The sequence below is a fragment of the Buteo buteo genome, chromosome 1, assembly GCF_964188355.1.
Source record: "Buteo buteo chromosome 1, bButBut1.hap1.1, whole genome shotgun sequence".
NCBI classification, from domain to species: domain Eukaryota; kingdom Metazoa; phylum Chordata; class Aves; order Accipitriformes; family Accipitridae; genus Buteo; species Buteo buteo.
Genome location: NC_134171.1, coordinates 79,602,904 through 79,627,819, shown reverse-complemented (window position 1 = coordinate 79,627,819; position 24,916 = coordinate 79,602,904). Strand labels below are relative to the sequence as shown.

The 24,916-nt window shown below is 38.6% G+C and overlaps 1 protein-coding gene across 3 annotated transcripts in view; it reads right to left on the bottom strand.

Moving 5' to 3' along the window:
- Positions 1-24,590, bottom strand: part of PRDM5 (PR/SET domain 5) — an 89,313-nt gene extending 64,723 nt beyond the window's left edge. For 2 of the 3 annotated variants that reach the window (XM_075037147.1, XM_075037156.1), the window contains exons 1-3: positions 24,378-24,590; positions 19,158-19,241; positions 7,875-7,997 (exon numbers count right to left, since the gene is read on the bottom strand). In XM_075037147.1, the coding sequence (XP_074893248.1) occupies positions 7,875-7,997; positions 19,158-19,241; positions 24,378-24,470 (300 nt within the window). In that variant the 5' untranslated portion in view covers positions 24,471-24,590. The remainder of the gene's footprint in view (positions 1-7,874; positions 7,998-19,157; positions 19,242-24,377) is intronic. The other variant, XM_075037166.1, reaches the window with a different exon arrangement.
- Positions 24,591-24,916: the final 326 nt, after the last annotated feature.

Here is a 24,916-nt window from a genome sequence, read left to right as displayed (position 1 = left end):
TTTCTTGATGTTCAGAGGGAAACTCCTGAGTTTCAGTTTGTGTCCATTGCCTCTTGTACTGGCACTGGACACCAAAAACCCCAGATTCCTTTCTGCAAAGCTGCCTTCCAGCTGCTTGGGCCATAGCACATAAGGGTGCATGGGGTTACTCCTCCCCAGGTGCAGGACTTTGCACTTCCCTTTGATGAGCTGCATGAGGTTCCTGTCAGACCATTTCTCCCCATTTCTTGTTGAGGTCCCTCCGGATGGCAGCACAGCCAGATTTATCAGCAACTCCTCCCAGTTTTGTGTTATCAGCAGACTTGCTGAGGATACACCCTGCCCCATCATCCAGAACATTTCTCTTTTGATATATGCTCTCTTCAACTATTCCATGACATCCTTGTATAAATCTAGTTAAAGAATACTCCTTTCAGCATGAATTTGTTGCAAAAGATGTTAACCACTCCAGCAGTAATACCAATTCTCATTCCATTGTTTATTTCCAAAGCATCACAGGAGTGACCCTGATTTTTTTACACTTTTTGAGAAAGTTCAATTTTTAATTTCTTCCCCTTTTTCAACTCAAAAAGAGGACGAAGCCAAAGCCATAGGCATTATCTTCCACTTTGGATCTCAATCCCAATTTTCCCCAAAGTTTACAGATGTTCAGATTAGTGTTCCACTCCAAATCTAACTTTAACTAAAGTGGCATTTCACTGTTTTATGAAATGTTGGCTTAGTAAAACTTAAAACCATGTAAAACATACAGAAGTTCAGATACGTGACTTCCACTGCCACAAGTAACCACTGAACTCAGCAACTGAACAAGCTTTCAACAGGAATGAACCATTCTGTGTGGGACCATACACTGTAAGTGATGCCAAGCACTCCCTGTTAACTTGCAAAGTCCACACACGTGATGCTGCTCAACACCTCCAGGAGCTCTTCAGCATGTTTTTGACTGAGCAACAAGATTTAAACCCTTCCAAATGCAATGAAAAGACTTCCATTGATATCAAAAGTAATAAGATCACCCCCCACAGTGAACAGGAATATTTGAAGCTACAAAGGGAAGTAGCAGGGCTAGAGTAATTAGCAAGCATGAGGAGGATCTAATCACCAGGATGCTCCAGATGACCAATAACTCAGCCTCTTAAAGGCCCTGGCTTCTTTGGAAAAAAAGTAAAGACCCTTTTGACTTGGCAGATGACAGGAGCACACACATCTTCCTGCACATATCAAGCATGTTCATCTTCCTTACTGCTGTCTTTCTTACAGTTGCCTACATTCCCAGATACACCTGCAGTTCAATGCTCTGAAGTAACAAGAATTTGATTCCTGTAGGGATTTCCTTCCTCCCTTTACGTGCTTCTCTCCCACCCTGCTCCCCATCTAAAAATAATACAATTAGATGACAACAACATTTACTTTAAAAGTCATTATTTATAGTATAATGCTAAAACACTTATATTTTTCCTTCCCAGACATTTAAGAAAAAATTGTAGTGCTAATAACAAATGTCATATTCCAAATTTTTACCTCATAACACAGTATCTCAGCAAGAAAAAGCACTTAGTGATAGCAAAATTTGGGAAGAGAGGCCCTTAGAAATCCATGGAGAGATAAAAATAGTAGATCTTTTTGAACCTTAATACCACCACTCTGTGCACCAACTTAGTATTAAGAGAGCCTAAAATCAGAAATGAGTTACATTTAAATTAAAAGATTTTGTAACCTCAGTGCTGAAAAGGGTCTAAATGATTTTCATACTCATAGTTGCTCGGTATTACTGACGTTCCTATTGCAAAAATCAAAACCATAACAGGTATAGTTTAAGGAATATCATGGAAAAAAACCACTTATGTCACTCTTCAGAAATTGCTCATTTTGAATTCTTCAGTAACAGAATACCTGAACAGCAGTAGTATGTATTCAACAACAGCTAAATGCATATGACCCTGGAATTAAAAAAATTCTCCTTTTTCCTACAAAAAATGCAAGAATTGCGCAGATTTCTAGTTCTCCCCTCTGAGCATGCAGGAAGCCAACAACTATGTTCATGTTCCTTCTTACATTGCATAACAAATTAATCTTTCCTCTGTAGCACTCAAGCCACCCGTAAGTTTCAGGCAGTCCTGAAAACTGTTCTGTAAATATGTAAATTTATTAGGCAGCCTAACACAGTTTGTGCTTGCTTTCCTTGTGTCTTTTCCTCTCACTCTTGCTTTTTAGATAGTCCAGTTTTACTATACTTCTTATAGAGCTCTCTCTCACATACTAACCTTCCTCTGAAGACATTTACTGTTGCTACACAGGGTTTTTTTACCTCAAGATTAAACAGGACATCACTGAGTTATGCCACGCTAACAAACATACATTTGTGAAATATGACTTTAAACCACTCTACCACCTCACAGTAAATATCCTCCTTCACATTAGTTTTTGCTATTCATTATGCTAACTCACTGTTTTCTAAGCTACAGCAGACCGTCTCAGCGTCTGCTTGCTAATGAAAAAATACTTGAATTTAAAGCTCTAGCTGGCTGCAATTCTGTTTATAAAACAGTTCCGATGTTAACAACATGATCTCTTTTGCATAGTAATCTCCAGCAGAGAGCGTTTAATAAAATTACAGCTGACAAAAAGATAAACTTCTCCATTCTGGATGAAGAAATATTGAAAATGTAATACTCTACCAGTCTAAAAGCTGAAAAAAACCCGCAAACTGGGATTTTTGATAGGGGCCATTTCCTTTTGATTATGATAATTACAATGCATTTTTGCTACATATCAGAACTCATATCTATAACTAAATAGCTAGGAATAGCCCACGGCAAGAGAGATTACAATTCATACAGTTTCTGTTAATGCAAAAGTTGTAATTCTAAAGCTACTTTAAATATAGTAGAGGATTAACTCATTTCATTACTACTTGAAATAAGTTGGAGAAGCTTCCAGCAATTCAGCTGTGCAAAACACTCAGAAAAGCAATTGGTACATACACAGGTACCCTCCAACCTTTCCATCCTTCTCTAGCAGCCACACAGTGGTATTACCGCACAGCTGTTAAACATACTTTCTGTGCCTTCCCAGTCAAAGATGGCCCAAACACCACAGCTCCCCTGCGGAGCGGAGGCAGAACTTGGTACCCAGAACACTCCCCACAACACCACCAAGAGCTCCCAGCAGAACCAGGGTTTTACAAAATACACAGCATTACAGGGAGAAGAAAACAAAAACAAAACACAAACAAACAAACAAACAAAACCCAACAACAACAACAAAAAATCAAAAAAAAAAAGAACCACCACCAATCTTACTTAAAAAGAATAAAAAATCCCATGCCCTCTAAGTTGCTTTTTCACCACAGGAAGCATTTTGCACAGTCTAAACATGATCATCGGGTACAATTAAGCTATGATGAACTAATCATATGTTGCAGTCAACCCAGGATGTTGTTTACTTTATTCATATACAGGGACATATGTATTCACTTCATCTTCTTTTAAACTGAATACTGAGCACCAGGTAGCAAACAGTAAACTGATTATCAATCACTTTATTTCAGATACAAGATTATAACATTTATTGCTACTAAAATGATGCCGTCAGGATTGGAAATGTTCTCAGAGTAGACCAAAAAGCTCCTGTTGGAGTATTTGGAGACTAGAAAGAAAACTAGTGGGAAAGATAATTAGTAGAAATTAGCATTAGTGGGTATAAACAAGGAAATCATTATTTTCCATTCACATTTTTTGTTAGTTCATACAAAGTCTCCTAGAAAATTGCAGCCAGGCAGCTGTGAAACACACAAACAGTGTTAAGTTCTTAAGCATTCATATAACAGACTTAGGACAAGTAAGTGTTCTACCACTGTGGTTTACTTTATTTTCACATTTTATAGGCTAGCATCATTTATCTTGGTCAAATATTCTCAGTGAATCAATTTTAGCTTGTGAGATTCACTGGAAACATTCACGTTAAAGAGTAAGCAGTAGAACTGAGAGAGAAAAATCAAATACTTGTTTAAAAATTCAGCCAACCCCACAAAAATCTTCATAACATACATATGTCTGGAGAAAATTTACATTTCACAAGGGTAATTATAATGTGCTAGTTAGAACACAAAGTCTCTAACCATCTCTATTCTATTTTCTCCTCTTAGCAAAGCAGCCCTTTCTCTAACTATGCAGACATATTCTACTTTATTATATAATATGTAATCATTCAGTTGGTTTAAGATTAGGAATTTTATTTGCTTGATGTCATAATCTGTATCATGAATTCTTCTTTTTTTTTTTAATTATTTTAGGTACTTGTTCAGCGATGCAACTTTTTTTTTTTTCCCACAGCCACATTAACTTGAGTAATGATAATGAAGCTAAAACAACTTTACTGATGTAATTCATAACTTCTTCCTCTTTGTGAAACATCATTTTATCATCTTGGTGGGAAGCAGGCAACTCTCAATTCAAATTAAGGGGAAACACTAGTGGAAACATTCCACCAATGTTTTGCCCACTGACTCCATAAAATGAAGTGCTACTGCACCAAGCGGCCTTAAATCTGCTTATCATTAAAGGCAAAGACTGTGGAATTAAAATACTGAAGCATTTGTGGCCTGTGTTGGGTTTTGGTTGTTGTTTTTTTTTCTTAAAGGAATAGCAGAGCTTTGGGATTTGTATGTCTGTCTACTAAAGTGAGATCAAACCCTGCAAATATGTGCATATTCAGCTTTTTTCAACACAAGTAGTACCTACTCATTTTATATGCTGTTAAATACTTCTACATATATATATATATCTGCACAGCTTCAAGGTCACTCAGATAGAATACACAAGTTACTTTGGCAGCTGATTATTGATGGTACTCAAAAAACCTATGAGATCATTTAGTAAATTTTTGTTTGTTTTCATTAAGTTTGCCTTCCCTATACTTTTCGTAATTTTGTACATGCTGATAGTGTTTATTCTATTTTTCCCTGTAATTTTTCCAAATGTTTTTCTGTGGAACCTTTTATAGGACTAACATTCTTGCTACTCTTTTTTTCTTTTTAAACCTTTTTAAACCTTTAAAAATCCTTTAACTCCAGTATGATCCTTTAAAAAGGCATGCAAAAAGCTCTAAGCACACTCTAAGCAAGGTATAACATCATACAATACAGCCTAACAGTTTCTTTCCGTTTCTTTATTTAAATAATTATTTTCATTATCAAAAACCCCACTGATACGCACTGGATATTCCATTAAAACTTCTATTCAGAAGTTCAGGTCATTTTACTGTTTTATTTAACTTATAATAATGAACATTAATTGTTCACACTGCTCCCTCTTGTGAACCTTACTTTGCATTTGCTAACATTGACTGTCATTTGCTACCACACTGCCTATGCACTGATGACATGCTAATCGCTGACTAATGCCTAGGACTCCTCATGGATGAGGACCTTTCATATTTGGTACTATAAGCAGGACAAGAAATCTTTTGATAGATTTGGTATAACTGAGAGACAAAGACAGAAGGAAAACATACAGAAATAATTGCATAGGCAGTGGTCATACTAAATGAACCACTGACTTGTCATAGACATCAGGAATAGCATAACAAAGCAGTCATTCAGTCAGTGCTGACAAGAGTTTTTGCTGAATGGATGAATAGTGAACGCTCTTTCTTATCCGTTACTCAAAATTCAACTGTAGCCTGGATGTTAAGACCTGAAGAGGTCTGAACCAAAGATGACAACCTAGAGTACAGGCCCAGAGAAAAAGCAGATGATGAAGTTGTCCACAGTGACGTTAGAACAGGAACAGCGACAAGGTCCAAGGAAACAGTATCAGCAGCAAAACCGCAGTCATGTTCAGCCAGCAGTATGCGATGCAATGTCACAGACTGACATTCAGTAAAACTAGAGCTTTGCAAAGTAGGAGGCGCACATCAAGTGAAGGCTGGCAGATAACCAGTTAGGTTTCCCAGCGCAGTACACTGCTAATAGTAGCATTTAACTACTGTGATCATGGAAGAAAAGCCATGCAGAAGAGGCGTGGCAAGAGATGCAACGGAATGGAAATCACAGAAAAGCTCACAACTGGGACAGGAAGAGGGAGGCCGATACCAGGTCTGCAGGGGAACTGGCAGCAGCAATCTCACAATGCAGTCCTTGCTTAAGATCCAAATAAGCTAACAGTCCCACTGGCAAGAAGGAGATTTAAGGAGCTGGACAGGTCATCAACACAGAAATTGAAATTACTAGTGTTGAGTGCCACTGAGTACGAACAGAGGGGAAGGGGCAGGGGGGAGAACAGCGGTAATGCATCTTTTACAGAACTACATGCTAGGGCTTTACTAGTATTCTTTTTCTACTTAGTAGTTTTAAAATAATTTTTTTTTCCTGTTTGATTTCATCAGAAATGAACTTTGTTTTCTTGGTAAGGAGAAATAATTTTTTTTCATTTGGCCTCAAAATAAACTATGTTATTAAATTCTTTCATCAAGGATCTACAGGCAAATGCTAGGAAAAAAGTCATCTCATGATGAAAAAGCAGAATAATAATCTTAAGAAATGCTAATAATTCTCCTTTTCCTAACTTTTTGCAAATGCTGATTGTATCAGCAAATAGCTTGAGTTAGCCTGGAACGACATTTTGGAAAGTATACATTTTAAGCAAAAAAATTAACACAGCTATGTAATTCTTACTTCTGTGGGATTGGAAATTATTTTACTGTAAAACTGAGCTGTTGAAAAAAAATACGCACATAGTTCAATTCTTTCATAGTCTCCAAAAGGAAAATAGCTGTAACTAGAAAAACATTGCTGTCTTTGTTGCATTCTGCAAAGTCACCAAATGCTTCCAAAAATGAGAGATTAAACAGACTAAGACTCTTCAGCTTGAGAAAAGAGCTGTCAAATAAGAGGGAGAGGATAATAGGGTTCTATAAAATCAAGGATGGCACAGAAAAATGAACATAAAGTAACTATTCACTCTTATACAAGGACTAGGGAATCAAGTGAAATTTAGAAGTTTCTAGAAGAAAAACAAAAGCATGTTTCAACATAACATGTAATTAAAACAGTGGAACTCATTACCACAGAATGCTGCAAATGACAAATATAAAAATGTAAAAATAAGCTGGATAAATTCAGATCCACGGCCAAGACTAGAAAAAGAAAATGATCTTTTTTTATTAACTTATCCTCAAGCACTGCCTGATCATCCTATCAGATAATTAGATCCTTCAATTCTCTTTTTTCTACTGGAATATTTTAAGCATCATGCTTGCTTTCAAACCTGTCACACTTTTACATTAAATTTTAAACTATAAAGCAAATGCATGATTCTGCTTTCCACGCACCTAAGCCCATACCTAAGTTTGGCATGAAACACAACTAGGCCTCCAAATCATTAGTCCTGATTCAGCCAGGTACATAGTTACCTAGTTATCTTTTTAATTTCCACATTGACAAGAAAACAACTATATTCAGGCAAAAGCTTAACTTGACTGAGTAAGGCTGTAGTGAGAAAATTAAACTGTTGTTACAGTAGTGAGTTAACTACTCTGGAAATTATTTTTTTTTTTATGTAAACTGTTCCCTTTAAGCCAGGAGAAATAGTTCATGTTAAGTGATTCAGCACAATTCCATCACAGTGATTAATATAAACCTTTCAAAGAATATCAGATTCTAAGGACCTCTTTGGTCTTTCATCCTATCAATCTTATTTATGGTATTATATTTAAACACAATAGTTCACTTCTAGAAAGAAAAGTAGGAAAAGGAAAGCAGTTTGCTACTTTTCTCTGATCTTGCAATTTTACTGCAAGACATAAAGACCAAAGATGAGATAAATTAGTAAATCAATAACAGGAAGCAAATGGTAGGAATCCACCAAATCTACCTGGATGGCTGCCAGGTTCTTCTGTTCCTGTGATGGAGCCTCATGGACAAAACGCAGCCAATTAGAATGGCGTGGATTGCTTGCATCCAGGATATAAAGGACCTCACCCTTACTCCCACGAACCTGAAACATTAAAAAAAAAAAAAAAAGGCAAAATTAAAATTGTTTACCAAACACACACAAACATGTTAAAGGCATGCTTGTGCTCAACAAGTGAATCTTGCATTCAACAGATACTCACAGCTGTGGTGCACATTCACCTTCTTCTATAAGCATATTTATTCACCTCAGAATAGGAGGGCAACTCAAATCCCACAACTGGTGTCAGCTTCCTTTATTGAGCTCCCCCTCTCTTTTCTTAGCCTTTCCTTTAGTAAACAAGTATTATGACTGACTCCTGGGTCTCCCTAATCTGACAGTATGGTCACTGGTACTCATTTTCTTGCCTCTCTCTTTGTTTCTGCAAGTCCTCCTTTTTTTTTTTTTATTATGATCTTGCCAGAAACTGATACGACCTGAGAGGTCCTTTCTCATTCCAACCCTATCATCCCTTTTCCAGTTTGCCTTTCTTGAGTTCTCCTCCTTCACATGTTCTGATGCCACCATTTTAACTCCTACAGTCTACCTAATTCTTCTTATACCTTCCTGTCTTTTGTCATTCAGTCTGTCTCTCATCACTTTCTCCAAATTAAGGTTGTAAGCTTTCCTGTCTCCAATTCATTCTCCTTTCCTCAAAAGTCATTATTATTGTTCTACCTTCCTTCTCCAACATACTGTCCAAGAGTGGACCATTTTCTTCTGCAACCCATACATGTCCTTTAACTCACTCCTCAACTCATTTTGCAGCATTTCTTTTCTGCTGACACTACAGACAAGGCCAACATTAACTTTCTTCTGGACAAAAGGGATATGACATTCGCTAATCTTGTGCTATTCCAATCACGATTTGGTTCCAACACCACTGAGTTCAGGCTCTTGTTCGTAAGCTTCTGTGTTCCTGCAGTTACCCATGTCCATTCAGTGATCTTTGCCTTCATGGTTCTTCACCCTTCACTTTCTTTTTTCATACTTGATACTCTTCTAGACTCACTTGTTGTCCTGTGCTCATTATGTTCTAGCAGATCCTATTCACCCTCTACAGCCAGTTCCTAAATCCATCTATTTCTGCCTCCTTTCACATTTCTAGAAGCAACTCAACCTTAACTGGCAACCATTACAAACAAAATATGTCCATATCTGAATTCAATTTTTCCACTATCTTTGCCACTTTCCTCTTCTGTAATCTCGCCAGTTGCTCAACCAACTTCCAACCTGAATTATCAGTTCTGTCTCCATTACCATCCCACTACTCCATCCCTAAATCCTCTTTTTCCTTCTTTATCACCAAATATAACTTCTCTTCTTCATACAAATTCCAAATCCAGTAGATATGCTTTCATTACTGTCAACTCTTACTGCCCCAGACCAATCCTAAATATCCCAGAAACTTATAGAACACTTATTGAAAACCATATTCCTCACTTCCCTTTCAAGTTTTCTATGGGTTTGGGCTTTTTGGTTTTGTTTTGGGGTTGGTTTGGGTTTTTTCCTTTGGCAAGGGCAAAATCCATCTTGCCCTTAGATGGAGATCTATCTTCAGATCAAGGACCAATATAATTGCATTTATTCATTCCATATATCCTATTTTACAGTTCACTTGAACATCTTTTATATATGCCTCTCTAAAGGAAATTTAACTATGTAGCCTCAGTGAATAGCAGTCAGTCTTAAACTATGCTTGGCTGAAATTTTATCAGAATAGGAAATTATTTCAGTAAACAAATTAGTACGCTATATAGGTGAAGGGCTGTAAATTATTTAGTAGAGGAAACAAACACATTCAGATCCATAGAGTTTCTATACTGTGACAAAATTCCAACTTACATTGAAAAAATGACAATAATAGAAATAGAAACCTAATATTAACCAAGTCATTCTTCCCCCTCGAAACACGTACTGCCGAAAAAAATACAGCTGCCACTGCCATATAAAAAAATGGCTTGTTTTGTTTTAAATAATAGATCACTTGAATCTCCACTGATACAGAAGATAGCCATGCGAAAAGGTCATACAGCCATACTCTTACTCCATGTGATTTATTTATACAACGAACATATTTTCCTTCTCATCTGTCAACAAGAAGTATCCAGGGCAGGTATTTCCTAAGAGCTAGGGATTTCAGCTATATAAGATCAAAATTAGATTGTCTTCATGGCTTTGTATTTAAATTGCTCACATTCTTGCTATATTTGTTTCTAATAGATGCAATATCACATTTCTTCAGTATGACTGCTTAAATTACCTAAACATTTAAGTTATCATTAGAAAGAAAAAACTGTATTCCATTACAGTAATAGCTGGTGACAGCATGTTGTTCTCAGATTAAGTCAAAAAAAACTACTGTAGTTGTGCAAACAAATACAAGTCTTCAAAATTTATTACTGTTCTTCCAAAGGAAGATATCATATCTTAAGAAGGACACATCATGAAAAAGTGCCAATATTTCAAACTTTAAAAGTTGTTTTACTTTTGAACACACAGATTAACCACAATGAAAAGTGTCAAACCTACATATTCAAACGCACCTGGAAACAACATTATCTAACACTAAGCACTGCAATGGGTTTCCCAGAAAGATCGTGTAGTCTCCATCCTCAAAGACATAGATACTCAAAAGCTGTCCTGGGCAGCTAGCACTAGGTGGCCCTACCTGAGCAGGGGAGGGGGCTGGACCAGATGACCTCCAGAGGTCCCTTCCAACCTCAGCCATTTTGTCATTCTGTGACTATCACCTTGGGAAGTAATGCCTGCTTGTTATTGGAAGCACTGTTTTTGTTAGGAACATGGGCAGAATGAATGCAATCAAACCACAAAAGCAAGCTTCAAATTTAGACAAAAATACATGCTAACGGTGTATTCACCTCCTGAAAAGTCACCTGCCAAGAAGCAGCACTGCATTGATTATGCTGTAATAAACATCCAGTTCTAAATATGTAATCCACAGAGTACAACCTCACTTTCAGTGAAAATGGTTAACACTGCAGATTAGCATCTTTGAGTAACTGAAGTCAAACTAATGGCTTTGTGATTTAGCTACCAAAGTATGGCATATAGAAGCCCACCGTGTAGGTCCGATAAAGGTTTCCATCAGGTCTTGACTTGAGTTGGAAAGAGAAGCAATAAAGATCCTATTATGAAAAGCATATGTTACACTATCTACCTTTTCATCCATTCTTCTTCATTTGCTTGATCCTCAAATTATATAAGAATAATTGATATTCACTTCAGTGATACACGATCATCTTGGTTGTGCTTTCTCAGTCTCTGCCAATCCATAAAGAGATATCAAACACAAAGGAAAGACTTAACACATAAGGAAACTATTGATAAAAGAATACAATAAATCCCTTTAAGATGTGCTATATTGTCTATTGCTTTTTTCACCTCGTAAAGAAATAATGCTGCATCAAATACACAGATGTGAGGAAGAAAAGTCAAGAAAAACAGTCAAAACAGTGTACTTAACACAGACTAGACTGCTGACATTTACCACTCCTTTTCTCCCTGGTTGCATGGATAGCCAAGTTTCCTAAATGAACAACCAATCTTTGAGCAGCATGGCAGTGAATCCCAAACTTAATCAATATTTAAAACAAACAAACAAAAAGACCAGCTCTTGCTTTGCAAATATATTTCTCAAACTCAAAGCCAGTACAAGCTAATCATGGTAGTTAAATAAACAGCTAGACACTACATTTTCAGTTTAAAATCTCCTAAATATCATCTGTGTTGAATTATTAATGAACTGAAATAAAGTTTGGAATATGTCCCAAAGGGTGCTCCCTCCACTAAAATCCTCAGTCATCCTTTTGCTTTGTGGCATGATCACCAAACAAGAAAATCAGTTTAATTAGAAGACATATCAACAAATACAAGCTAAAATGCTTACAACTGGGTCTGCCTGTAAATCTATTCTGATATCCAAGGAGACAGGATCAGAGATAGCTGTCACTAACACAGATATTACACCATAGGCCCACACAATTCTGCTAGCCACAGCAACAAGGAATTCTCCCTCCTGCACCCCTCCATCAGTGACACTGGAAAGCATGAGAAATGTACTGTGTAGCCTCAGCATCTCCCCCCAACCCTGACAGATGCACCAGCTCTAACAACAAGGGAAGAAAACGGGATAACAGTGTCAAGCTGCTTATGTGCTCCTCACGAAACTTAAAGATACTGCAATTTACCTCTCTACACCACAGAACTAGGACTCAGCACATATATTCCTGGAGCACGACAAAATAAAAAACCTCCCCATACTGAATAAGGTTTCTTGCCTTGTTTTATCTCCAAGAACCCTAAACAGGCTTCACTCTGCAACAAAGCTTCCAGTCCACTCCCAAGGGACTCCCTTCCAATCACACAGCCACTCCAAGAATCTTCAGGACAGCCTGCTTACCACAACTATGCTGGCAGGAAATTGTTGGAAAACTGAGAATGTCTTTCGGGGAGAGGAAATGAAAAGTACTCTTCTATGTCACAAACCAAAGTAGCAAATTCTTTAAGGAAGATTTTCTTAATGTATCTGCAAGCCAATTACTGCATTTCCCACACACACGTGAACTGTTACAACCTTACATAGTTATAAGGTACTTAAAATAGAGGCAAAAGATTTTTACAGGGCTGAGGTTCCCTGATAGTTTTATGAAGTAATATCAATTTCACAATGCTTGTGAACATATTTGTATTTAAAAATTGTGACATTTGAACCTGTCACCTGTCTACATGAATAATTCCATGTTTGAATGTTATTTCCCAGTTTCTATACAGTTGGTATTACCTGAACTAAGCAAAATCATCCAGTTAGCTTGAGGTGTGTTCCGTAAGATCCCCAAGCTACAGTGGTTAATCCAGAAAGGATTTTAAAAACTATTTTAACAGGACCTGCACTCAAGTGCAAAAGTATTTCTAATTGATTTTCTAAGGCCACCAAACTAAAAATGCTCTTAAGTCATTAAATAATAAAGGATTCAGTCATCTTCATAGGATCAACAGAGACCTAGAAGGATTGTATGTTATGCCTACGGACAACATGGAGAATCAGTGAAAGAGCTAGAAATAGACATCGAAAGCATAGTCACCAGTAGATTATGTCATACTATAATGTTTTGTTTAAAAACAGGTAACAGGACCTTATCCCTGTTTCCTCTAAATAAAGGGGTAAATCCGCAAAAGTTGAGGCTGCCTGCTGTAGTTCAATAGACCATCTTGGTCTAGGATCCATTTATTGCTGAGGCCCTTTCAACCACTGAGACCAAGATGTTCCTGTAGTTTCTGTAACGAATAGAGGTGACTTAGGAGTTTCTATTACCAGTGAGTGATGTGACCAGACATGCAGTCACCTTTGATTTCCTAGCCTAAATAATTAAGTAGCAATTTGTTTTGTCTTCAAGTACAGGCAGACTTTGGCATGAGCCTAGAACAAGGCTGATTCAAATTCATGCCTGATAACCCACGGAAAGATAGCTTTCTATTTTACTACAACACCCTCAATATTTGATCACTCACTACAGTCAAACACCTAAAATACATACACATATCCAAAGCATGCATCAGACATGAGAGCACCTCAAATTGAGGTGCATAAGAATTATCTTATTGAGAATGAACACAAAAGGCATCACTGAACTAATTTAGTCAAATGTCTTCACAGTAAGATGAAATACCTGACATTCACTGTTACCACATGGGGGGTTTTATCTCAAGATCAATCAGGACATCATTGAATTATGCCACATTAACAAACACCATGTCACTATACAAGTATTCAGAAAAAAATGTCACTATACAAGTATTCAGAAAAAAATATGCCCCTAGTCATTGTATAAGCTACCATATGAAACCCTACACAGCCCTAACTAATGTCTAAGCTGCTTGTAATGCCCATCAACAACATGCAGTATTCCATCTGCTAGCCTTTAATGCTGCAATGAAATTATCTCCAGATTTTCAAAATACATCCAAAGTTGTCATGCATGCTACTTCAAAATGCTCATGAGTGCAATTGCAAACACTCTACCATGCGCACCTGGCAAGAGAAGAAGAAAAAAAACTTCACTGAAAATAAGCAGATGGTTATCTTTGCTGAAGGCAGTAAACACACTGCCTGCTTTCTGGAAACCATTTTCTAAACACTTATAAATCTAAAAATCTATGTTCATTCAAACAATCATGTAAAGAAAAGTATTGTTTTCTGCATTGCTTTTTTTTTTGATTAGCTGAAAACATGATTTTTATTGTTAATATTATAAAACAGCTAGATGCAATACTTCTGCATCCTCGGTTTCAGACCTCCATCGCAGAGCTCTCTGCAAAGTAAAAACTCACGTTTTAACATTGCTGTAGAAAGTACGCTTGCAAAAGGAACCTGAGGCAGCAACTGTTGATTTGCTTACTCACTAAGAAGTATTGGGACATAGACAATAAGTGACCTTTTTATTCAGCCAAAACATACAGCAACAGTTCTTCATGTTAAAGAAGCTCCTTCTGGTGCATGACGTCATTTGATCTCATCAGAGACAGCATGGTTCAGAAAGCTTATAGAAGTTCCTAGACTTCTGCTAACATTCTGTGGAGCTTTCACAAGAAAGGTTGAACTTCACGTTCACTGGATGGATACCCAAATTTCCTTAAGCAAATTGTGTGTGATCTTCCGTAACAAGTTCAGATTAGAATACTAGCACCTGCACATATCAACATGTGCTTTCTAACATCTTAAATAAATCACATAACTGAAGATGTGATGCTAACATTCTCAGTCACTTTTGGGAGTAAATTCTTCTTATCACCAAAACCAGAAGATCATTAAGGTGCCTGTTGCAAAAGTCACTAAAATTAATAAAAATTCATACACTTAACATGAATAAAGATGACTAAATCAAGTTTAAAAGAGTCGATTAATGAAATTTAGCTAAATAAACAAACTGGTAAGAATATTAATAACTACTTGGGACACCTATCTATCCCAGTGGGGATTAATTTAACAAAATTGAAAATTTAGGACGCAAACTTGCGACTAAGAAAGGGCATCAATGTTTGACTGTTATGTGTGGCAAAAGTTATCTTAAATGCAATTTGCATAAAAATGCATCCAGATGCATTTGTCCAAGAAATGAGGAAAAAAACATTTCTGAAAATTAAACAATGATTCACACAAAAACATCAAAACAATTTTAAATGTAAATACTGTCTGAGGAGTCATGATTTGGAAGGTAGTCTTCATACAGAAAAAATAAAGACTATATTGCTAAGAACTAGATTTCTAATATTACATTCATCTTGAGAGCAAACACAGAATGCTTCAAATTAAGATTTATTTTATCATGAAACTCACAACGTAATTCAACTTAATGCCTTGTATGTGTAAGCCATCCTATGCCAGAACCACATTTTACAGGCAAGATATCAAAAAGGCATCAAAAAAACAACAACAAAAAAAACCCACACCACCATTAGCTTAAAGTGCTTGACTTCTCATACCTATCTAAAGCTCTGATCTAAAGCTGGTTGGAGCCAATAGCAGATTTTCTGTTGCCTTCACTAGTTTTCAGGCATGCTTATTTAACTGAAAACAATTGTCACTGCAAAAGTGATGAGAGTTAAGTAGTAGAAACATAAGTTCATTTCATTTTCTCATATAAATAAATATGAACATTAGCTTCCATTGAAAGACTGATTTCCAGCATGTTTCTTTTCTTCTCAGTTTTAATATAACAATGAAGAAAACATAATCTTGGCAGATAGTCAGAAACCAAACCTGAAATATGTAACATTCATCATTACACAGCGTATTGTGTGCCATCCAATCCTGACCAATATTTTTTCACAGTATGTCAGAGTATTTGAACAAAGACTAAGACTTTCCAGCCCTCCCTGTTTTAACATTTGCCAAAGTCATCACCAAAAGTATATGCTTGCCACAATCCAATAGTAGCAAAATGAATGCCACTTACTTGGTTAGGAACAACAACAAAAATGAACTGAACAGATATCTTCCCTTTGCAGAGGGACATCTGAGCCGACAAAGGCAAAAACTTTTGTGAACTTTAATACCTAAAGATTATCTTGTTCTTGCCTTAAAGCACTTGCTCTTCCAGCAAATACACATAATTTGAAATTTCTATGCCAAGTATACTAATACAGACCAATGAAGCAGTATTTTATCAAGGTGTTAGAAGGATGCTAAGAATAAGAACAAAACTCTCTATTCATCACCAGCAACTAGCTGCATACTTAAACTAGCACAACATGCAATTCAGTGAGAGATAACGACATGGGCACTGGGGGATAACAAGGAGGTGGGGTTTTTTGACAGAAAGAAAGAAAAAGCATAAAGCCATTTAGACACTTTCTTGGCTTTTTATTATTACTTCTAACTATATGGTTACCACGGGTTTGCTTTTTTTCACTTTCACATCACTTGTAAATAAAACATTTCAGCATATAGCTCTGTACAAAGATAACAGCAAGATCAACGACGCTTCCACCCCACCCCACATCCTCAGGAATCTGTTGAACGAGCAAGCATAAACATTTGATTTCTTCAAAACTATGCAAGTTACAGGCAGACTAACAGCATTCTGCTGCATTTAATTTAAACACAAACTCTAACATCCTCAGAACTTTATTTAACAAAATCACTGGACCCAATAAATTTTTTGGGTTCCATGTTTTCCCAAAGACCAAAAGAAAACATAACGTGTACAATTCTGTCTCAACATGACATCTTAAAGATGCCAGCTCACAATGCTGGTGTCAGAGAAAAAGAAATAGCTTGATCAAAACAGACCACATCACAGACCACAACTCTACGCAACTAGAAACGCATGTGGTAAACTTCCTCACAGAAAACTATTCCACAAAATTGAAGCTCAGATCCCAGGCATCACATACCAAGAAAAGAAATGTTCCACTAATGTTCATTTTCACTTGACTTACAAAAAGCCTCTATGCTTAGCCTGCTTTCTAAAGGTGTCCTCTCTGAAAACGCATTTTTTTGACTGCCATCAGACTGTGAGGTCAGGCTTTAGTGCACCTTCATCCAACAGTCTTCAGATTAATTATTTTTAATATCTTTGGTACAGCTGACTATGCACAAACTTGGCTAGTTGCTGTGACTGCCTCTCACAGTATCTGGAATAACCATCTACTTGGACTGTTCAAATTTTTACTTTCTGCATTCCTGGTCTTGATTTTCAACTTAAGACTACTCTCAGCATGATTTAAATTATATTATAAAGCTCACGTTCAGATCAACTTCAGTAAACATGAACGACTTGGGTTCAAACCTTCAGGAAGTCATAAAATTTGGTATGCAGGAATCTTTTCAAGGCTCTCAAAACTAGGTTACAATAAGATATTATGAAATGGTTCTAGAACAGCTCATAAAAAACTCATTTTCTGGTTTGCTGTCGATGGGGTCATATTAGTGTCATCAGTAAATACATGTATTTGGGTTTTATTTTCTGTCTTACAGAAACAGATAAATCTCATTTAATCATCACCAATGAGGAATCTGGAAAATCATATGGCTTTCCAACAAACTTAAATACCTTCTTGCTACTATAATCCACTTGCCATGCCTTCTGAAAACTTTGTTCTAGCTCAAGTATTTTACTGATTTAAAATAACCTGCAGAAACATCATGAAAAGGCAAGTGAGCCAGGGCACATTAACATGTACTGTATTCAGCAAACATTTGTAATAAAAGCACATTGTATTGGGGTTTTATCAGCTGAGAACAAAGAAGATGAAACCAGTTACTCTGAGTACATAACTAAAGGAGAGAGGGGAATGAATTGTCCACACCTCCTCTCTGAGAAAGTATATTTTGGGCACACCCCTAGACTAAAAAAAAAAGAGGGGGGTGTGGGGAAGGGGGAAAACAAAGGCACAGGGATTCACAGACTTGAGTTAGCACTCATCTAAGAATATTTTGCCACTCGCTGTATTTATATTGCGTTTGGGTTTAATGAGATGGGCTTTTAGCATTCTCTCGCTCATTGTTCCAGTTTGTAGAATCTATTTATAGCTCTGCTAAGACTGTATCAATACTATGCTCTCTTTATAAGCTGCTCAGCAATGTTAATGCTAGAGGGTTTTTTTCAAATAAACATTTATTTTGTAATAAATACACAGAAAGTGCTTTAAGCCAGATGTCAAACATAAGCTTTTCTTTGTACGGTGCCACACAACAGAAAAATAACAGTCATCATTCCACCTCTAACCACAGAAAGGTGAAAAAGTAGGAAATTACTCCCCTTCTCAGTGTAAAACAGGACTAAATATGCATTCAATAGAAACTTCTTGGCTGGGGAAAAAAAAAAAAGGAAAAAATAAAGGAAAGGAATTCTGCTCAAACAACTACAGCAGAAAAGATTACAAAGACAGAACAGAAGCACCAAAAGGAAGGTGTTTATAACAAGTTGGAAGTGTTGTTATTGCAAGTATTTTTCAGTTAGTATAATATTGTCAACTGGTAAACTCAGAGACTCTTGCTACAAACATACACAGCTATGACAGGAACTAGGATGGGTTAAGGACATAATTATGAGATCTAGTGTATAAACTATTGTTGCTCCCTAATAATACTAAAAAGTTTAGAAGAGCCCTGAAACTCATTATGCCTTCATCTGCCCACAGCACCAAGTTTTTGTTTTGCTAAAGATCTCACAACTACACATTGCATTACAAAGTTGCTAAAATTTAAAAACTTCACTTATCATACAATTGCCAAACACCAGCACAAGTGTCACAGCAGGAAATGTTTTATATTATAGTTGGAGGAAACTATGAGCTGACACCTGTTCATCAGCATAAATTAGTATCTCAGGAACTTAAAATGACCTTCCCATATTCAAATTACTTTCATCTTTTTTTTATTTTCACATTTCTCAATAATTTTTCACAATGTTTTTGTTATATTTTTATGTTTTGCTTGACTTGGTATTTTTCACACTTCATTGATTAGAAACTATCATTTGCTATTTCTTTATCATTTTAAAGAAGTCAATGCCCCTCCACCCAAAAAGCATATTTTAAAAGCATCAGTAAGTACAAAATCTCACTACAGTATCTTTAAGTACCTTTAAGCTGGGGGGGGGGGGGGGATTTGTTACAGTAAAAGCTTAATTCTGACACCACTTTTTGCTAGATGTGATGATGTCACTCTAGCCTACTCACTTCCCACATGAGCCTGCAGTCTGTGTTCTCATCCAGTTCCTGGGGCATTCTCTTCTCCCCTGCAAAGGGGCCAAATTTTTCACCCTAAGGAATAATTATAAAATAAAAAGAATCAGTGAAAAAAAAAGGCAAGTGAATTACTGAAGTCCAGCAGAGGTATTATTTTTAGCTTCAAATGGAAAGGGACAGTTTTCCTTTGTCATCTTACTATATGCCAAGAAGGTGCACATCCCTGAGGGTTCAACTTCAGGCTCATTCCCATTCTTTTCATAGCTTGGAAAATCTCTTAAAACCATACCTTTCCTCTACATGCTTATTTCCCCTTTGGGAAACACCATTTTTCTTTATTTTAAATAAGGCTGAAATTTACAAGTCAAATTTCTTACATTTCTTGTAAGATTTTCAGGAAGCACCTTGCAATAGACATTCAACTAAAACGTCAAGTATCTGGCAAGCACAAAGTTTACATTAGATTTATTTGCAAGATTATTTGCAACACTACTTTTTGAAGTGCCACAAATCAAAACACTGAATAACTGAGGTTTTGATCATACAGAGACATTCATTTAAAAACGTAGGGAGTATGCACGTGTCTATGAATTAATTCAAGCCTTCATAAACAATATTAAAATGTCATGCCACCTGCTAGTCATAACACGTGCTGTGAAAGCATCCATTGATATGTTCTAAAAGTTTTGGGTATCGGTGGTTTTTTTTTCCTTCACAAACTTCACACTAGCAGCAGGGTAAATTATTTAAATAGGACTTTCTTCTTACACAGGTGGGGTCCCCCCCCCCCTTTGTCCTTATTTGCAGTGACAAGCCCTACAAACCAGAACGCAGACTGCTACGTTCCTTTAGGCAGTATTCAGATCAAAAAGCTCCATATACTTTTAAGCATTAGAGATTATAACTATATAATGAAAAGCAACTCTGGTGTTTCTTTAAAAATAACAGTATTTTGGCTAATAAAAGTATCAATCTTGTCCACATGTCCCTTCCCCCAGGCACATTCCATCATCTCAGAAACAGCCTGCTACATGTTTTCCCTCTTGCTTAGTTTTTACAGACTGTCTACAGGTAGAGTGCAGAGGAAGAAGTGGAATGTAAAACTTCCAGGACCATTCCTCTTTGAAACAACCAAGCAAATAAAAAAATCCTGGTATTTAAAATTAAACCTGAAGAGGTAATCAACAAAGGAAAAGAAAATTGGCATTGCATAACAAGGCAACAGAATTTAGGAGCAGTGTTTTAAAATGTGCGCAATGAAGATTTCATTACTAAGAACAGCAAAGCAGAAAGTAAAAAGACAGGAACAGCAGAAAACTGGAGCCCACAGCAGTAATCAAGACACAAACATGGGCAATGACAGCAAAAACTGGCACTATGGGGCTTCATCTTCACTTCTCGCTGATCTCCATACCACCTTTCACAGTTTTGCTAATCAAATAAGGTTAGAATTCCTCCCTTGCCAGCTTTACAAATCATGGAATTTAATACTCAAACTGAATCTTCCTCCTTCTTTTACCTCATCAGCAATGAAGGTGAAAATACAGGAAGGTCAATACAGTCATATGTGTACAGCCATCAATGTTCTCAGCTTACACTGAGTGCCACCCCAGCAAACATACCGCTGTCTAATAGGGGCCATGCATGTATTACATGGGAGGCAATTTGCCCCAGATTGTGTTGTTTGTTTAGATGAAGGAGGAGGAAGAGTCAAGACAGTGGCAGAGGAAATCTGCTCTGGAAATGTACAGTCCTATCAAGCTCAGTAAAGATAAAGATAAAGTAGGCCTTTTCCGGAGCAGATACTTCCTGCCAGGCTGCACTGGCTTTCCCCATTCACTTAGAAAGCAACAAGTAGCAAGGAAAGCAGCTCACTACAATTGCTGAGCTCTAAGAGAGGGCATAGTTGTATCTGCAGAATCTCTCATTACTCATAGCAAATACCAAGATGAAAAAAAGCTTATTGGACTATAACCTGTATTAGTTCTATAGAAAGGAAAAGGAAAAAAACCTCCATACATTTAATACAGAAATTATTTGAAGACATAAGGAATAAGGAACCTAAAAAGCCAGTCTCCCACACTCACTTCAGCAGCAGAGTAACACTTAAGATGGCATAGAGATTAATTTCTTCTTTAAGTATTTTGGAGGCTTCCACAACCCTCACCACAGTAATACTTTCATCCTTGCAATCCAAAGGATCCCTAGATACCTTATAAAGCACCTACAGTGGTCATTTTACCCATCACTGAAGCACACATCACCTCTGGGATGAAGCACAGCAAAAAGCTTAATGCTGCATACTGACTCAAACCAAGAAACACCATACATCATTCCTATCTCAGCTACTCCAAACAAATAAACCTCTACTACAATATGTTTAAGACCTTCTAGAAGCTCAAAACAACAGCAAAAGCAAAAGGCAAGATGTACACCTCTAAATGTAAAGTAAATGTAACATGAACAATAGGTGATTAAGACTTCTAAACACTTTTTATAGCTTCTCAAATTTGGAGAGAAAGCAGAAATTAGAGACAGCAAAACCTCATGTCTTGGAACACAAAGGTCCATAAGGTAAAAGTAATTATTCATTTTGTCTTTCAGAGCATTTTCTTCATATGTATATTAGTCCTAGTTAATAAACATACTGTGATATGCCAATACATATTGATCAATAACATGCTAAGACTTCAACTTCCTCTCTGATCAATAAAAGTGAGGCATACAATACAGTCTAAAGTCAACCCCAGAAATGATTCACGATATGAAAGGCACATCATTCAATTGTCAAAAAAGCTATTTTCAACAGCTACTTTCAAGAAAGCAGCAGTGACTAATCTTGTTCCAGTCACAGCTAAACACTGAGAAACGTAGCAGCTCTCTGATGATTATACCAAGGGTCTTATGACAGCAGCGCTGTAACCAAAGGCCTGCTGTTGCAGAAAAGAAATTACAAGAGAATCACAGGTTTTGGTAAGGTAACAAAACAAAATAAAAAGTTTCCACCTTTTATGATTACAGGTGAAAGCTCAAAAGCACCGCATAATGCCTGAAGCTGCAATAGCAGATGGCAGACAACAGCAGTTCAAAATGTATCATTACCAAAACTTTGCTAATAGAATTTTCAGAGGCCTACTTCATGATTACTTAGCCCTCGGAGAGTTGGTACTGCAATTTCTGATTATAAGATCATCTGAACCATGTTTTACTTTCAGTTAAGACAACTGCAGTTGTGTGACAGCAATAGAGAGAAAATGGTGCAGTATTTCCTACTTAGCAACCTAAGATCCTACTTCACAATTAAGTGTCACATTCAATACCTCCTCCCAATTCCAAAGCTCCAAGGAATTAATTTAACACCTATTAGCTACTCTGTGTCATAGCCATGAAGTGTAATACTGCTGCCTCATTACTGGACAGGAGAGTATGTTGAGAGCACTTCAGGTGTGATTTTTCTTTCCATGGCAAAGAGTAACACACAGTCTGGCTATATCCAGCGCATCATCTGTGTTACGTACACATCCACCCTTCTCTGAACAGCCGTGGCAACATACAGCGCTTAGGTCTCCAGCCATTTTTAAGGAATACCTGTTTCAACCACTGCCCACAGAACAACTCAAGAGCTGGTTCCTCAGCCTATCAAAGACCAAAGCCTGCCTGTCAGACACATACTTCTGATCAAGGCTTTGCATACCACAACTGTCTGTGCTACCAGCACAGAAAATTCACTGCCAAAGGAGAAGCCTGTAACAAACACTGTCACCAGATACTACTAATAGTAACAAATCTTATTACAACTGCCTCTACCTTCTGCATTCCACATGCAATACATGTCACACTTGCAACATTTCAGTTTTGCAAGTATGTCCCGCATGATGCGCTCACATTGGCCGAGCTCTGACAGCACATACTTTGTCTGTATAAAGAGTTCAAAAGCAACGTGGAGTAATTCAGGCAAGAAAATGCTCTATTTTTCCTAGCACGCATCTCCAATGGTTCAGTTGACAACAGTGTAAAGGAAGGGGGCTCAGACCCTAAACTCTGAACTGACATTCAGAATTGATATTGACATGTGGATGATGATTTCCATGAGCTTCACTCTAGAACTCACTCCATTTCAGAATCCAGGGATTAATACATGCTAGTAGTGTACAACCTTCCTTGCTGTGTGAACTCCCAGGGTTTTCAAACGGAAGTTCAGAACCTCTGTGGAAAAAATTTAAGCCAAGTAATATAAAATTGTTCCCCTTCTACGCCCCATTAACACTCAGGGACACCTTAAAAATGAGAGACCTTTACCCTATGGCGTCTAAGCCTTCTTTATGAAACCACTGAAATATTAGGCAGTCCTCCCAACCCACTCAGAGCCAAAACCAGAACAAAGATGGAAAGCAAAACATACAAAATACATAGAAGTGTGTACTAATGCAGGGTTCATGACTTTAGGTATGCCTTTATCTGTTCTAACAAGCCACCCGGATAGTTATAATTGGGATTTCAGATAACCGGGAGCCTTTCAATTCCATTCCTAGGTGTCAAGGGCCACGACCTGGTTGAGCTATGAGAGACCTGCAGTTCAGCTGAATCCCCTCTTTCACAGGCCCGGCTTTATCATCCCGAAACGACGAATTTAATCACCTATCCCACCGAGCTCTAAGAGCAGGGAGGCGACGGGAGCCTGCGACGGCCGGGCGGGTACCTCTACCTCAGAGGCGCCCCGCGCTCTGAAGCCAGGCGACAACCACGGAGGCAGTCCCGTCCGGAGGAGCTCTGCCCTCAGAACAGCGCCAGAAACACCAACCAACTTAAAAGAAACGGGGTGAAACAAAAAAAAAAAAAAAAAAAAACCACAGAGAAAACCTTCCAGCCGACCCCGTCAGGGTAGTCGGCGGCCCGGCCGGGCTCCCACTTCCCTTTCCCGCCCCAAGCGGCAGCGCCCCGGGCACCGGGAGGCTCCCTTTTATCGGGCGGGGGAGGGTGAGGGGGGGAGGCGGGCGGTGCCTCCCCTGAGGAGAGGGAGCCCGGGCGGACGGAAGTGGCGGCAGCGCCGACAAAGCGGGGCTGAGGTGAAGTTGGAGCGCGGCAGCCCGGCCGGCGGCGGCGGCGGCGGCTGAGGGGCGGAGGAGCCGCCCCGCTCTCCTGTGATACGTGGCAGCCGCTCCCCGCCGGGCCGGGACAGGCCGTTACCCCGCTCGCCCGGCCATCACCCACCTTTTTGACTCTGCGGGCCGTGTAGAGCCCCATCCCGTCCTGCACTTTTGACGACTTCAGGGCAAACCTATCCGGCACGTACATGCCCAGCATTTTGTACCGACTCGGGCCGCCGCTTGCTACCGGGGAGGAGGATTACCGGGGACTTCCATCCCACCGGGAGAAAGAGAGAGACGGAGAGAGACCGGGGGAGGGGGCGGGAAGAGGGGCTGGTTGCGGGGCTCTCCCGGCTCCTGAGGAAGAGGGGAGGAGCCAGCCCGCCGGCGGGGCCGCGGCGGGACGGGACGGGGCGGGGCGGGGCGGCTGCAGGGGGCGCGCGCAGGAGCGGGGCAGGGGCTCGCGCGCCCGCGCGCGCGCGGGGGCTTCGCGCCGTCGAGGGGCGCCCGGCCGGCGCGCGCCGGCTCGTTGAATCGCGTCCTGTCAATGTCGTGACAGGAAAAACGAGGCCTTTGGGTTTCCAACAGCCCCAGCTGCCGAGGCCTGGCCCCGGCGACACGCTGCGGCGCTGGTGGCCTCGTGAAGTGCTGCCGTGGGGTGAC